Genomic DNA, 16,708 nt, shown 5'->3' with positions numbered 1-16,708 from the left:
AGGCATTAATGTTGCATGAGTTAAAGCTCACTGACTGATGAAGGGAACGAGTGTGTGTGGATGGAGTGGCTACATTAGTCCAAAGCCCTCAAACACTGTTTGTTACACAGCTGTATACAGCATTGTAGAAAGGTCATGTAAACACTTTATATGTATGTTTTCTTCTCCCATATTTGTCTTTTTCTAAAGACACACCAGCATAGTAACGGATACAGCTGGTGGGCATTTTCTGGAAGTACAGCAAACAAAACAAAAAAGTACTCAAACTAACAACCTTTTAAACATGTTATTTGACCGGAATTTTTATTTTAATGGTAAAAATTCTACAGTAATAACCTGTTAATTGGTTAACTAAGTAAAATTGCTATAGATAGATATTGAGCACCAAATCAGCGTATTAGAATGATTTGCTTAGGAAAATTCAGCTTTGCCATCACAGGAACAAAACAAATTTTAAACCCTCAAAATAGAAAAAATTGATTATTGACATAGAAAACGTTAATTTAGATAATATCTTAATAATAATACTGTTTTTACTGTATTTCTGATCATATTTTGACTTACCAAATATATTTCTTTTTTTTCTATTTTTCCTTTATTTTAAAGTGTTTATGTAGCATGTTTTTAACAACAATGCATGAATTGAAAGTTTGCATTGAGATGAACTTACAGCTTACTTGAAATGAGACTATACAGTGAGGAAAATAAGTATTTGAACACCCTGCTATTTTGCAAGTTCTCCCACTTGGAAATCATGGAGGGGTCTGAAATTGTCATCGTAGGTGCATGTCCACTGTGAGAGACATAATCTAAAAAAAAAATCCAGAAATCACAATATATGATTTTTTAACTATTTATTTGTATGATACAGCTGCAAATAAGTATTTGAACACCTGTCTATCAGCTAGAATTCTGACCCTCAAAGACCTGTTAGTCTGCCTTTAAAATGTCCACCTCCACTCCATTTATTATCCTAAATTAGATGCACCTGTTTGAGGTCGTTAGCTGCATAAAGACACCTGTCCACCCCATACAATCAGTAAGAATCCACGGAAGGTTCCCCTGCTTAAACCAGCACATGTCAAGGCCCGTCTTAAGTTTGCCAATGACCATTTGGATGATCCAGAGGAGTCATGGGAGAAAGTCATGTGGTCAGATGAGACCAAAATAGAACTTTTTGGTCATAATTCCACTAAACGTGTTTGGAGGAAGAAGAATGATGAGTACCATCCCAAGAACACCATCCCTACTGTGAAGCATGGGGGTGGTAGCATCATGCTTTGGGGGTGTTTTTCTGCACATGGGACAGGGCGACTGCACTGTATTAAGGAGAGGATGACCGGGGCCATGTATTGCGAGATTTTGGGGAACAACCTCCTTCCCTCAGTTAGAGCATTGAAGATGGGTCGAGGCTGGGTCTTCCAACATGACAATGACCCGAAGCACACAGCCAGGATAACCAAGGAGTGGCTCTGTAAGAAGCATATCAAGGTTCTGGCGTGGCCTAGCCAGTCTCCAGACCTGAACCCAATAGAGAATCTTTGGAGGGAGCTCAAACTCCGTGTTTCTCAGCGACAGCCCAGAAACCTGACTGATCTAGAGAAGATCTGTGTGGAGGAGTGGGCCAAAATCCCTCCTGCAGTGTGTGCAAACCTGGTGAAAAACTACAGGAAACGTTTGACCTCTGTAATTGCAAACAAAGGCTACTGTACCAAATATTAACATTGATTTCAAATACTTATTTGCAGCTGTATCATACAAATAAATAGTTAAAAAATCATACATTGTGATTTCTGGATTTTTTTTTTTTAGATTATGTCTCTCACAGTGGACATGCACCTACGATGACAATTTCAGACCCCTCCATGATTTCTAAGTGGGAGAACTTGCAAAATAGCAGGGTGTTCAAATACTTATTTTCCTCACTGTATGTACAATACAATTACTAGGGTGCACATATTATTATTATCCAATATAGGCCTTTTATAAACTATAAAATATACTGTGACAAACATTACTTCATGCTATGACTTCACTGTAATGTGAAACATGGCCACTGTATTGTTACTGTATTGGTAAATAAAAAATGGTGGAAACCAGCTGCCAGTTTACCATAATTGCAACAAGATTTTAACCGTTTCAAAGTCATTAGCCCTGGAATATCTGAGGGCAACAGATGTGCTTTCTTAAAGATAACAAGCTGCGACCCTCATGCATAAAAACAGAGCTGTCGCATATTGTGTTCATGTATTATTCAGTCAGAAATGTTCGCTTGTTTGCACTACAGTTTGGAGACACTGTCATTACCGTCTGCACTGTGCATTACATTTTAAAACCAAATCTTAATTTCTGCCTAACTTCCCTTTTGCTCTGCTTTTACTTTTCCCCATCATAATTCACAACTGTCAGCGTGGATTTCTTAGATAAGATGTGAATGTTGGCCGTTTAGTTATGTGTCTATTTATAACAATTCATGTTTTATGAAATGTGACACATGATAACGCTGCTTTGTTCAAGGGACCCGGTTTCTGTCAGAAAGACAACAGCACATCGAGGGTCTTCGGATGCCACACTGCTCTTATAATGCGGTCCATCAAGATTTAACCCATATAAATCCTAACAGACCCACATACGCATGTGTCAGATGCCTGACCTAGTAATATGTTTTTGGGCTTCTCGTAGACATACATAATGCAAAGAGTTTTTTTTAAATCTCAGTACCATCATCGCATGAGTGAATTCCCTGATGTCAGCACTGCACTAAAAACTGTCTTATCAAGCTTGAACGGCACTCGGTTGGTTTCTGGCTCTGCCCCCCTAAGCATGGAACATCTTACAGAGTTTCTAGGGGTGTGCGTGGACCCCAGTGAGAGCATAATGCCAAACGCTTTGCCAATCTCCCAATCTAATCCTCTGAACACACACACATCCTGTCCCTCCAGATTTCCGCCCCAAATCGCTCTTGATCACTCCACTGAACCTCACAGCGGTCACACCCCCTCCTGTAACCACACCTGCTCAGCACAGCACGCCTCCTCTGCATACACACTTACACACACATCTCTGCCAGATGTTGATGGAACGAGATATAAAAGCCAAAGAGGCACACCGGTGTCCATTTGTGTCAATGGTCAGAGTGCTAGAAACCACCGAGGAGGTCATCAACAGTGAATGATGGCTCGTTAAAAAGGGATAGTTTAGCAAAAATGAAAATGTATTTAAAATAAATGAATAATGTATTACTACTACTTTTGTGTAACATAAAGAAGATATTCTGAGGAACTTTTAACTGTTTTGTCCAAACAATTTAAGTCAATGGGGTACAAAACAACATTGGCCCCCATATGTACTTTTATTGTATGGACAAAAAAAAAAAAGTGACATGAGAATGTATAAGCAATGACAAAATATTAATTTTCATCCAATTCAAAACCATACCTCTCACTGTAACACTATAGCGTTCAAATGTTTTGTCGTCTTAATTTACGCTACCAGTCAACTTGGCAACATTTCAGCAAATGTATATTCTCAGACTTAAAACAATTTATCAGAAGGTTTATGCTTAAATGTTTGAAATTATTTCTATAATAGATGATTTGGAGTAGATAATGAAGTAAAAAGCAACCATCAAGTGTGGTGGTTGAATAGTTTTTCTCTCTCAAATTTCACAGACATCAGGTGATTTCATCAAGTTCAACATGTTCCTGGATCAGCATCTTTGATTATCCTGGAGCGACATCCAATCAGCCAATCAGATTTGAGGGAGAAGTTTAAAGTTTATGGCCTGGTTTCATAGACAGGGCTTCGATTAAGCCAGTATTCTTTAATTAAATTAGGACATTTAAGTAGCTTTTATAAACGTGACTTAGAAAGAACATTACTGATGTGCATCTTGAGACAAAACAATGGCACTGACATATTTTAAGGTATATCAGTACAAGTTGCTTTCAGTTAAGACAGCTCAAACATGCGTTTTAGTCTGGGACTAGGCTTGAGACTTGTCTGAAAATCCGGCCATTAGGCTAGTTTAGGCTTACAACCAGGGTTAGGTGCATCTACATCAGTGTTATTCTGCTATCATTTCCCTCCGATTTTAGAGATAACTTATGGGTAGGTTATGGTTTAGGGGTAGGGATAGGGATTGGACACAATTTTCAGACAGAAATGTTGTTCCAGGATCAATAAAATATGTTGATAAAGGAACATATCTTACTTGGCAAAATCACACTTCTCTGGAGTTGACATTGTCATGGGTGTGTGTGAGTGGTTCCTCTGAATGCTGTGTACACACACACACACGTACGTTTTCATGTTTATGGGGACATTCCATAGACATAATGATCTTTATACTGGACAAACTATTCTATCCCCTTACACTAACCCTAATCCTAAACCGGTACATCACAGAAAACTTTCTCCATTTTTACAATTTAAAAAAACATCACTTTATAAGCTGTTTTCCTCATGGGGACCAAAAAAATGTCCCCACAAGGATTTCGGATATTGCCATCTTTGTGGAAACATTTTGTCCCCATTATGTAGTTTTTACCAAAACACACAAATTCAGATCATTATATCCACCTTATTTTGCAATGTGGAAGTATGCCGTTTTCTGTGACACCGGAAGCCTTGCACGTTCAAGTTACAAATGGCCATGTCCGCTCATGTTAAAAATGAGGTGAAAGACACGTGAGATTATAGTCTACAACTTTCATAGCAAACCAAAATCCACGTATTATTAAATAACAGGCTGTGTGAATGACTGAGAAGAAAGCTCTGGGAGAAACGGTGGGGGTTTAATCCAACAATCCTGCTACCTCAACCAGGAGAAGTCCTGTGGCCTGCGCGCTCTGTGTTACCCAGCATGCACTGCTCTCTGCGATTAGCATCTATTAATATTAAAGAATGTGTTTTTTTCCTTACAAACCAGCACACATTACAACATCCAAGTCCAATCATCCAATCATCACGAGCGTAGAAATGCCACCACCATTCCAGAGAAAACTAATCCTTTGATCTTCTCCTTTCATGGTTATCACTCACACCTCCGTCTTTCCATTATCCTCTTATGTAGCTGTCAAACACACACTCAAACTTTCTTGCTTTGTTAACCCATTCAAATCTTTTCTTTTCCTCTGTCTCTCTCTCTCTTTTTAAATTTATAATATATTCAAGTCATTCTAATTCTAGGAACTCTGATTCAGTTCAGTAAACTCCAATTAAAGTCTCCAAGTCTTGAGTCCATGAGAGACCAGGTGTCACCATGGTTACGGTAGAGAGACTGCTGGCTGTCAGTCATTGGTTAGTCAGAAGCAGGACCCAGCTGGGCTTATGAGTGATGAGATATAAAATATTAACATCATATTAATTATTGGCAAATGATTTCAACTCATTAAAATACATACACTTTTTTTGGATGGTCACCGCAGAGAATCCACTAAGCTTCTGAATATTTTACATCGAATATCCCTTGATATTTCTGTTCGAGAAGTGGTCTTTTTGCTCATGTCAGTTGTATTAAAGGTCTGTCTGATTTTGAGAAGATTGCATCATTAAACGATTCGCTTTACAAATGGATGTCATTCTTTCCCTTTGATTGTCTCATTTCACACTAATTAAAAATGCATCCCAAAGTAGACTTACAAACATGAAAAGTCTAACCTACCAATCAAAATAAAATAGTGCTAATGGACTAGTCGTGTCTCACACACGGGAGATGTAAATTAGTCATCAATATTTCACATAGTTAAACTCTAAAGTGACAGCATCTTTGTCTAGATTTGACTCTTTATAGATCTCTCTTTCGTTTTACTCACACTCAGATGCATCTCTCTCTGCTCTCCTGCTCTCGTAGCAGAAGTCATTGCCTCTTTGATTAAGAGTTTATTATGTTCCCATAATTCCTGGGTAAATGTCATGGTCACCCCATGCAGGCAGATTAGCACTCCACCCCGCAGAAGAGGGAGGAAAGGAGGTCTTGCGCTCAGGAAAGACTGTGGGATGTTAAACAATCAATACAGAGCGCCAGTGCTCTAGACACCTCTGGAGAAACAAGGACTTGAAGAGCGGGACATTGTTCTCCAAACAGATCTTTAGACGCATCATGTGTGCTGTGACCTTGCCGCAAGTTTCATTTTCAGTCATCACCAAGCATCAGGAAACTTTACTGCAGGCCACATAGCTGCAAATATTCCAGTTATTACCAAATAAACAAAATAAATTGCCTTAAGGTTAAATCTCCTTAAATCTCGTTTTATAGCCTATCTACCAAAGCGCCCATGTGGTTAAGTATATCTGCTATATAAACCATCTATCATACAAACTGAAATATACGGTGCACACACACATATTCTTACACGTACCGGTGACATTTGTCTGCTCTGAAAATAAGTCTTTTACCAGCTGGAGGGGAAAAGACGCAGGACAAAAGACCTGAGCAACAAAGGCCCAAGACCAGCCATGTGTAAGAGTATTAAGTGTGCATGAGAGAGAGAGAGAGAGTGTGTGTGTGTGTGTCAGAGAGAGAGTGCGTGTGTGTGCATGAGAGAGAGAGAGAGTGTGTGTGTGTGTCAGAGAGAGAGTGCGTGTGTGTGTGTGTGAGAGAGAGAGAGAGAGTGTGTGTGTGTGTGTGTGTGTGAGAGAGAGAGAGAGAGAGAGAGTGTGTGTGTGTGTGTGTGTGTGTGAGAGAGAGAGAGACACGATCACCCTGTGGTCTTTCACTGTGTAGGCTACTGTATGTATGTGTGTATGTATTTTGATCTTTAGAGCTTGCCATATTCTTTCATCACCATCATCTGCTGTTTGAGTTTTTATCTATGGAGAGACATAGTGACACAAACATGCATTTTAGAGAACTACATACAGTTGACCTTTTAAATGTTACACCTAATATTTTTAAGGTAACTACATTTTCTATACCCCGTATTTCGGAGAGTTAATCAACAGATCATAACTTATATTACACACAGACATTTTAAATGCGGAGGCTATTTGTTTCTTAACTTAATAAAGAACTCTTTTTTTTTTTTTTGGCTGATTATAATTCCTTATTCAAAACACTAAACTGATACGCTGCTGCCACCTAGAGCATACACGAGAAAAAAACAATAATAAATGTTATTAAAGTTCAACATTTCTGAGACATAAAGCAATAGACCCACGTACATTCAATGTTCAAGACTGTTCAGAATAACATTAATGAACATTAATATAAAATGTCCTATAATATAGCCAACTCGTTTTATGTTATATTATGAAATATCACCTATTCTATGAAACATTAAATATAAAAGATCAAGATTATTAAAAATTAGGTAAAAAAAAAGTTTGAAATTTGATACCTTTTGTTTGTGTATAAAAAGTTGCCATATAAAATGGATCAAATTACAACATTAATGTATAACAAATGATTTCTTTGAGACTGAAGTCGGCTACTCAGAATATCATAAATCAAATTAGAATTTTTTTTTTATTTTGAGTATTTTTAATACAGTACAAATAGTTACATATTTGGAGACAAACAAGGTAATAAAGCTAATGTAAATCGCTTATGCTATGGATGTTGACGTACTTCCGGTGACGTACTGTTTTGAAGACGAGTCAAAGGTTGGAGCGTCAGGCGGATCGGGGCGTCAAGTTTTCTGATCAAATCGAGACATTATAATTAGCTTCGTCTTTTTAGGTAATTAAAAACAAGTTGTACGAAACCGCTGAAAACTCGTGTTAAGTTGAAATAGTACTTCGTGGAGTCGAAATGGAGGCCGTTCCCAGGATGCCGATGATTTGGCTGGAGCTGAAGGAAGCTGGAGAGTTTGAGTTCAGTCCTCCTGTCAGACAGGTGAGAAAGAATCCGCGTCACATTAATCCAGCCTGTTACACAAGTGATCAGCTCCAGAGAGGATCATTCCTGTTATGCACACTAACGTTATCTTTTGATTTCCGTAACATAAACTCAGTAAGGAATAGGTATTTGCCTGTATTGTAATTTAGGGAAGTTTACTAGGTATGGGTAAAAGTATTTTTATTTATTTATTTAATTATTTTCACAAACGGTTAACTGGATGGAAAGCGATGAAAACATACACTGATTACAAGTTAGGATAGTATTATTAAGAAAATGTTTTGTTTTAAATATTTTGATATGGATGTAGACATGAAAATGAAGAAACGCCTTGAATATTGCGCAATATTCTAACGTCAGTTTCATGTTTCACAAATTAATATTTGCCTCTTGAAACATATTATTCTATTAATAACTACTGCATAGCACTCAGACTCAGATCTGTATCGTAATTTTATGCAAGGAGCTGATTTCAAGGTTTATGTTACTCGTGGATCCATTTAACAGCAGTTGTTATGAAACTGATATTTTCACAGCCTTTGTGCTTGTGTAACCTGGTCATTTGAAAACCAAATTATCTCCCTCGCTTTCGCTAGTCTTATTTTTTACACATTTGCATTAAGCCAACTAAAGGACCTTGCCTGATCAAGATTGTTTCATATTGTGTATGACAGTAACATTGGATTGCAGTAGAATAAAAATATAACAGTATTCTTTCCCCCTCTTTTGTCCCAGTACATTCAGATAAACTATGGTGAGAACCCTGAGAACTACACTGAGTCACTGAAGAGGCTGGAGCAACTCAGACAGGTGGGCTAGATCAATGGGATAGTGGGAAATGTAGTTGAACAGTTGTGTCTGTGGTTAACAAGCTTTAAAAAAGGTTCTTTATTCTCATTCTTTAATCTTATTCTCAGAGTGTGGTAAACATCCCGAGGGATTTTGAGGGCTGCAGCACTCTTCGAAAGTACTGTGGTCAGCTGCACTTTCTGCAGAGTCGTGTTCCCATGGCAGCTGGCCAGGAGGTTGCAGTGCCCGTGACTTGGTAAAATGATGTCGTTGGTGCTCACTTTGATATAAGACCATACTTGCTATGTCGACATGCAAGATGTGTGGTAGTCATGCCGTTTTAGCTTTCGTGCTTTCTTTCTGCTCGCAGGACGGACATCTTCTCAGGGAGGAATATCACACATGATGATATTAACTATGAGCAGGCTTGTGTCTTGTATAACCTGGGTGAGTTAAATGCAGTCAAAGCTTCAGCACATATATGGGTTACTGCAAATTTGTTTTGCTTAGTAATTCATCTATCAACAATCCCTCTAATGCATTTTAGGTGCATTGCACTCGCTGCTGGGAGCTGTGGATAACCGCCTGTCCGAGGAGGTGAACATGCACTCTTACATATATTTGCTCTTAAGAAATCTTAAGAAAAATGAAATGATTCACTGAAATTTCTAACCTTTTGCTCCTTTTGTGTGCATGCGTGTGTTGGTGTGTTAAGGGGATGAAAGTGTCCTGTACGCATTTCCAGTGTTCTGCTGGGGCTTTCACTCACCTCAGAGACCACTACAATCACAGCTACAGCTCTGACATGAGCGGCCAGGCACTTTCAATCAAAATCAGCCTCATGCTGGTAAACACAGTCCATCACACAAATGCTACTTTTATTACCTGGGAAAATCCCCTTTAATCTGACAACCTCTCGTCTCTTTTTCTGTTTCTATCGTTCTCTCTGAAGGCACAGGCTCAAGAGTGTCTCTTGGAGAAAACTCTACTAGACAACAGAAAGAGTCATTTAATAGCAAAGATTTGTGCTCGGGTATGAAGTTCTGGACATGTGCTTATCTGTCAACATCACAGCAGGTTTTTGATTCACAGAGCCCATTTGCCACTTCAACCCTAATGTCTGATTGCAGGTGTGTGACTATTATAAGGATTGCCTGAGGCTGCTGGATAATTCAGAATGTGTGCCAGGAAGGATTCAGAAAGAGTGGGGGAAACTCATCAGCATGAAGATCAGCTACTTCAGTGCCATCACACACGTGAGACCATCACACTCACCATGCGGTTTATATTAAAGGGATAGTTCAGGCAAAAATGAAAATTCTGTCATCATTTACTCACCCTCAGGTTGTCCCAAACCTGTATGAATTTATTTCTTCTGCTGAACACAAAAGAAGAGATTTTGAGGAATATGGGTAACCAAACAGTTCATGGATCCCATAGACCTCCATAGTATGGAAATACAAAGTCAATGGGGTACATCAACTGTTTGGTTACTGATATTCTTCAAAATATCTTCTTTTGTGTTCATTACTCATATAGGTTTTGAACAACCTGAGGGTGAGTAAATTATGACAGAATTTAAATTTTTAGGTGAACTATCCCTTTAATGCATGTTCATAGACTTGTTGGTTATTTTCATAAACCATGCCTCATTTTATTTTCATTAGTTACACATGGGGAAGCAGTCAGAGGAACAGCAGAAATACGGAGAAGCAGTAAGTATGTGCTTATGTGCATTTGTTTTTAGCTGACATTTTGAATTGAATGGGCTATTATTTTACTATTATATATTATTATTAATAGTAATATTTTTATTTATGTTTTGCTGGCTGATATTTGACATTACTTGGTGTACCTGAGTATCACTGCACAATATGGGCATAATATTCTCTGATGACAGTGTGAGGTCGCCTGCTGTTTCTCCACAGGTCGCATACTTTCAGTACTCTATCGACAAACTTAATGAGGCAATTAAGCAGAGCAAGGTAAAGATTCTCAAACGCCCGCACACAACCCACCTGTTCATTAAGCACTTTTACATGTGTACTCCTCAACCTTTTCAGGGTCAACCAGAACTTGTACAGGAAGCTTTGAAATTCACCATGGATGTGATTGGTGGAAAGTAAGATCTCACATTTATTACTATGATAATACCCAAATTACACCCTTAAGGCCCTTTCACATTGGACGCGATTTTGACGCACGAATAATTCGCGCGATGGGTTTATTTTTTGATCAGCTGTTTGTGTAATGAGTGCTTCCACACCGAACGCGAATGTGCTGCGGCGAAAAAACGACTTTTATTTTTTTCGCTTCGATGTCGATTTTTTTTTTACTTTTGCGGCGACAGAATAGGCTTCAGCCAATCACACACTACAAGGACAACAATTTGAAAGACGATGTGTGGCGTAGCATTGCCAACCAACTCGGTTATCTTGACTGTGAGTATGTTGTGTGATAGTTTTAGTCGTTGTATAGTCCTGTGCTGTGTAGGCTAGCAGGCCAAACTACATTTGGGATAGAAAGCGAACACTATTATCGTCAAAGATAGAGACAGAGACCGTGTTTACTTTGAACACGTAACAAAATGTAGTGAGACTATTTAGGGCTGCTTTTAGTATACTATACATTCTTTCTGTGATATCTACAGTTTCTAGTCGAATGATTTTTAACTTACTTCGTGTGTTACATGTAATGTGTAGTGACATTACAAAACGCACTGTGTTTAGTTGAAGACGCAAAAAAAACCTGTGCACATTAGCATACTCCCCTTCAGACTCTCTGTTCTGTAAGATTGGGTGCACCCAAAACCTTCTTTTCTGTCTTTTAAATAAAATGAAAAGCTCGTCTTCACTGGATGCTATGACTATGACTGGATGATGATGATGATGATGATGAAGTGTCCATGTTTTCTCAGCTGTCGGCGCGATTCGCGCGAAAGTTTTGGAATGTTGAAGCTCTCTGAACGTCACAGACGTCGCAAATTCGCATCGCGGCTGATGTGAATGGTTTTGATGCGAACTATTCGCACACGAACTATTCGCTTTTTCGTTTCGCTTTTTCGTTACGCATCCGGTGTGAAAGGGCCTTTAGTCTTACAAGTTTTCAGTGTATGCTGTGGTGTTTAATCTCTCCAAAAGTCTTTTTAAAAGTATTTGATTAATGTCATTTTCCTACTTTTTGTCTGTTTCAGATATAACTCAGCTAAGAAGGACAATGACTTCATTTACCACGAGTCTGTGCCCAGTCTGGACACATTGGTGGCAGTAAAAGGTATACAAACAGCTCTTATATCTCTTTTAAAATTATCTTACAGACCTTAGAAATGATTATTTAGTTCGCATTTGTAAAATCTGCTACACAGGTGCATCGTTGGTGAAACCCCTACCTGTGAGTCTAACTGATCAAAGTGTCACTGGCCCTGACCTCTTCTCTAAACTTGTTCCCATGGCAACTCATGAGGCATCATCCCTTTACAGGTCAGCTGGTACATTGGTAACATGCTTCACTGATGTGTTACTTTAAAAGTGTATGTAGAAAGTTTCTGTTTTTAACCATTATACCTCTTCTTTTTTCTCTCTCTCTCTCTCTCTCTCAGTGAGGAGAAGGCAAAGCTACTCAGGGACATTGTGGCTAAAATAGAGGACAAAAACCAAATCCTTGAGTAAGTTACTCATAAAAACAAATATTGACCTAAAAATATTCTGTCATAATTTACTCACCCTCAAAAAAGGTCATCCAGGTTTCCAGGAACGATGAGCAAATAATGACAGAATTTCTATTTTTGGGGGAACTAACCCTTTAAAAGTGAATTCACTCTGTGTATCTATAGGCTTTTACAGTAGCTGACATTTTTTTCCTCTTCTCAATTTATGCAGAAAATTTATGGAGTCTCTAAGCAGTGACGCGGTGTATAAAATTGACATGTTTAAATCTCTGCCTGATGTTGTATTGGAAAAATGTGCATTTCTCAGTGTACGACCAGACACTGTTAAGAACCTCGTCCAGGCAATGCAAGGTGAGAATATACACATAGACAAACAAAAACTTAAAATGATGACAATTTTTTTTTAAATTTGTGATAATTAAATGTGCAGTCTGCCATTTTACTGTGTGTTTAGTTTTTTTTAGAAGTCATTTCAACATTAAAACAAGGATTCTATGATCTGTTGTTCACAGGGATTCTATCTGTGAAATGTTATGTCTATGATATTTCTGACTAATTACCAATACTATTATAATTTAATTTATTATTTACTATTATTGTTTGATTTTTATTTTGATGCTTTTTATGACTTCCAATCATTTGTGTGTGTTGCAGCACTATCTAATGTTTACACTGATGTGGGTTCATCCCTGGATGAGGTCCGTAGTGCCCTTGAGGAAGATGAGGCCGGAGAGAAGAGTTTATTAGAGGTTGTGGGGCAGAAGGGATTGCCGGCCAGGTCTGCAGTCTTACAGGAGATTCAGAAAGAGTTGAAGAAATATGAAGCTGCTCATCAGACAGCCAGCAACACCAACACCGAGCTCCACAGAGCCATGAACCAGCACATACCAAACCTACGCCTGTTACAGGGATCTGTTGAGGAACTCAGAAAGAGCCTGCCCCAGCCACAACTCAGTCAAGGTAAAAGTGTTTTTTACTGATGTACATTGAAAGACATAGAAGTTATCTGTTGTGAGTTCATTCATTATCCCTAAAAATGTAATGATCTCTTTTCTTTGTAGACGAAACATCATCCTTGCAAAAATTTAAGGCTATTCTTGGCAAAGTTGATGAAATGCGAAAGCAGAGGATCTCATTGGAGAGTCAGCTCCGTGACCTTATTCATAAAGATGACATCACTGGAGTCCTGGTAACCACAGATCGTGCTGAGATCAAGGTTAATGACCAACTGAAACTGTACTGCCTTTTCTTTATCGCTTTGTGCTGTCGATTCAAATTGAACGAATGACCAATCAAAAATGTCTTTCCCTCTATCCTCTCTTTCAGACATTGTTTGAGGAGCAGTTGAAGAAATATGATCAGCTGAAGGGATATATAGAACAGAACTTGATTGCTCAGGATAACATCCTGAAAGCCCTGACAGAAGCAAATGTGCAGTACGCCCCTGTCCGCAAGACACTCATTCTCACAGAGCAACAGTATGTTTTTGTCTGTGTATTTTCATAGTCAAAAGACTCAAATTTTAAGTGTTAGTATCTGTTTCAGTGACATTGTATGCAATCCTCTCATTTTGTCCTGAAGATGGAATGGCACTGTGCAAGCCCTGATTGCCTCATTTGAGGCATATGAGAACTTGATGAAGAAGGCGGAGGAGGGCAGAGACTTCTACCAGGATCTGGACAAGAAGACCTCTGGCTTGTTGGACAAAACTAAGTCCTGTTGCCAAACCAGAGAGAAGGAGCGAGTTGCCTTGCTGGAAAAGTAAGTTGTCTCAAGTAGAAGGGTATGATATTGTACATATATATATATATATATTTTTTTTTTCTGTACACTGTTTGAAGAGACAGTCACCTGGATGTACAGGATCAAGTACCTTGACTTACAGTAGACACAATTCAGATTTCAGTAAATTTTTAGATTGTGGGATGCCTATGTTTAGATTGAATCTGAAACATACTTATCATCAGTGTGAATTATGAACCAGTTGACTACTACCACTTAATACTAAAGGTATTCATTTTCAAATGGCTGTTTTTCAACAGTGTATCTCATTCCATGCTTGTCTGACATATTACTTTCTGCAGGGAGATTGAAAAAGGGCCGCCTCCTAGACCTGCTGCCCGAAAACCTGTAGTCGGCCAGAAAGTTGTTGGTTCTAGAACCGGCCCTTCCAGTCTTGAATCTGTAGGTCCTTCTGTTGCCTCTTTTGAAGATCTCCCACAAGAACTACAAAGCTTCCCTCCAAATCTGAATTTGCCCAGAGGTCCATTACTTCCCAATCCTGTTCCCCATGGTGGAACTCCTCTTAGCTGGCCACAAGGGGAAAGCCCATTTCCCCCAACTCGGTTTCCAAACCCCCAATTTCCAACTACAGATCCAAAGCAACAGTTGTCCCACAATCTCCCACAAAATCAGGCACCTTATGGCCAGCCCTTTGCTCCCATGCAAATCCCTGGGCTGCCACCACAGCAGTTCCAGGCAAGATCAGCTGGAAACATCACACATGTCCATCCGCAGGTTAATCAATCGAACACCGCACAGGTGCCTTCTCAGGGGTACAATCCAGCTCTCTGGCAGCAAGGTCACGGTGGGCCCATTGCTGTTACAGGAGGTTATTCTGTGCCTCCACAAATGGGACAGATTCCTCAAAATTCCATTAGGCCTGGTTTACCTGGACAACCACAAGTATCCTTGCCAAACTCTTTTGGGCAGCACATGCCAGCTGTCATGACTCAGTCTTCCTCTGTCCATCAGATCATACAGGGAACACAGTGCCAAAGCTTTACCACCCAGCCTAGACAAAGCATCCCCTCAACCGCACCAAGAAGTGCATTTCCTGGGCAAATCCTTCCCCCCTTCCCACCTGGACAGGTCCAACCTCCCATGCTAGGCCAAACACAGCAACAGCCTGGCCTCCCCTCAGGTTACCGACCCGCATTAGTTCCCCACATCCAACCCCAGCATGGTCTAACAGGCCAACAGACAGTGTCCCATCCTCAGGGAGCCCTCATTCCAGGACAAGCTCAAACTCAGCCTCAGTGCAGTCTTTCCAATCAGTTCCATCCTGGACAACTTCCACAAAACATGCCTCAGCCTTATATGGGGTATGCCGCCACATCTTTTCCATCTTTGCAACCTAGGCAAATCCCTGCACCCCAACAAGTACATCCAGGCTCTCAAATCTTTCCACAGGCACCCTTGAGCCAAAATCCCCAAATTCCTTATGGTGCTCGTCCACTTAGTCAGCCTCAAATGCCACCAGGAGCTGTACCACCACAAAGTAATATGTATTCATTTGCACCAACACACATGGGTCAACAGACCATTCCACCCCAATTCAATACCATGTTTAATGGCCCAGGGGGGCAACCCATGTACACTCCTGGTCAAAGCCAAATACTTGGCCCTCAAAATGTGACTCATCCGTCATCAGGACAAGCAGCTGCCCCAATGATGGACAATCCAGTTCCACTATCACTTGCCAGCACTCTCATTCCTATATCATCACCTGTTCAGGTTTCATCCCAGAACCAGATTTCCACTCCTAGACCAGGTGTGCCATCCTCTTCCACATCAAGTGCTGCTCCAACTGATGAGATGAGGTCCGACTCCTCTACTGTTCTGAATCTTATCCAGAACAAGGTGGATAATCTCAGCATTGAGTCCTAAACTGATAGCGGAGTGGATAAATGATCAAACTCAATCATAAAAGCAGTCTCTTGCTGTGTCCCATACCAACAACTGTACATAAGCAGTTAATGATAGTCAGGATACCACACAGCGCACAATCAAATATGATAGGGGTGTCAACAGGGGGTTGCTGAAAAAAATAGATTTTTGGTGATTTGGATTCTTTGTAGTCACAACACAAGATCTAATGCCTGAACACACACTAACACCTGCCTTTTCTACATGTACAGTACTGACACAGAATTGCACTGTACTCTCTGAATCAGTAATTACTAACTTACCAAATGTGCTGCAAGAAAAAAAGGAAACTGCTTTCGCTCTGTAATTCTATGCAATTCTCTAATATGTCAAGTATCACTCTTTGTATTTCTGTTCCTAAATAGCACTTTAGTCTGCACTCTGAGAGTGATGACAACGATGATGGTGATGAGGAGATTGTGTTTTTCTTTTTTTTAATACCAAAACTATTCTAGTTCTTATAAATTGTAAACACTGCTTTCTTTTAACTCTGTATTATACCGTAACAAAACCGTAACATTTTCATTTTATAAAAAGGGAAATGCTTTTTGATTGACTTGCACCATTATTTTATGTGGAGATGTTGCTTCTGTATAAAATTCAATATTAAATAAACTAGCTTACTTGAAAATATGTTCACATGTCTACCTTTATAGAAAATTAGCAGCTCTACGCACCTGGACTTGTGCAGTTGTTCTCTTCCT

At 39.5% G+C, this 16,708-nt stretch overlaps 1 protein-coding gene across 1 annotated transcript; it reads left to right on the top strand.

Moving 5' to 3' along the window:
• The first annotated feature begins 7,582 nt into the window (after positions 1 to 7,582).
• Positions 7,583 to 16,637, top strand: ptpn23b (protein tyrosine phosphatase, non-receptor type 23, b). Its single transcript, XM_084131905.1, has 20 exons — positions 7,583 to 7,837; positions 8,576 to 8,650; positions 8,758 to 8,885; positions 9,000 to 9,076; positions 9,177 to 9,226; positions 9,345 to 9,476; positions 9,582 to 9,662; positions 9,760 to 9,885; positions 10,297 to 10,344; positions 10,558 to 10,614; positions 10,693 to 10,751; positions 11,823 to 11,902; positions 11,994 to 12,108; positions 12,228 to 12,293; positions 12,508 to 12,647; positions 12,951 to 13,256; positions 13,358 to 13,512; positions 13,623 to 13,774; positions 13,878 to 14,057; positions 14,381 to 16,637. Exons 1-20 carry the CDS (start codon positions 7,754 to 7,756, stop codon positions 15,963 to 15,965), a joined length of 3,696 nt encoding a protein of 1,231 aa, XP_083988031.1. The 5' UTR covers positions 7,583 to 7,753; the 3' UTR covers positions 15,966 to 16,637.
• Positions 16,638 to 16,708: the final 71 nt, after the last annotated feature.

The sequence above is a fragment of the Abramis brama genome (genome assembly GCF_963993115.1).
Source record: "Abramis brama genome assembly, chromosome: 12".
In the NCBI taxonomy this organism is placed as follows: domain Eukaryota; kingdom Metazoa; phylum Chordata; class Actinopteri; order Cypriniformes; family Leuciscidae; genus Abramis; species Abramis brama.
This window is presented reverse-complemented; position numbering and strand designations above follow the sequence as displayed.

What these genes read in the sequence shown, in the direction of transcription:
- ptpn23b (XM_084131905.1), top strand. Translation starts at nt 7,754, where the DNA reads ATGGAGGCCGTTCCCAGGATGCCGATGATTTGGCTGGAGCTGAAGGAA. An exon ending in CCTCGTCCAGGCAATGCAAG is followed by an intron (nt 12,648 to 12,950) that starts GTGAGAATATAC and finishes TGTGTGTTGCAG; the next exon opens with CACTATCTAATGTTTACACT. An exon ending in CCAGCCACAACTCAGTCAAG is followed by an intron (nt 13,257 to 13,357) that starts GTAAAAGTGTTT and finishes TTTTCTTTGTAG; the next exon opens with ACGAAACATCATCCTTGCAA.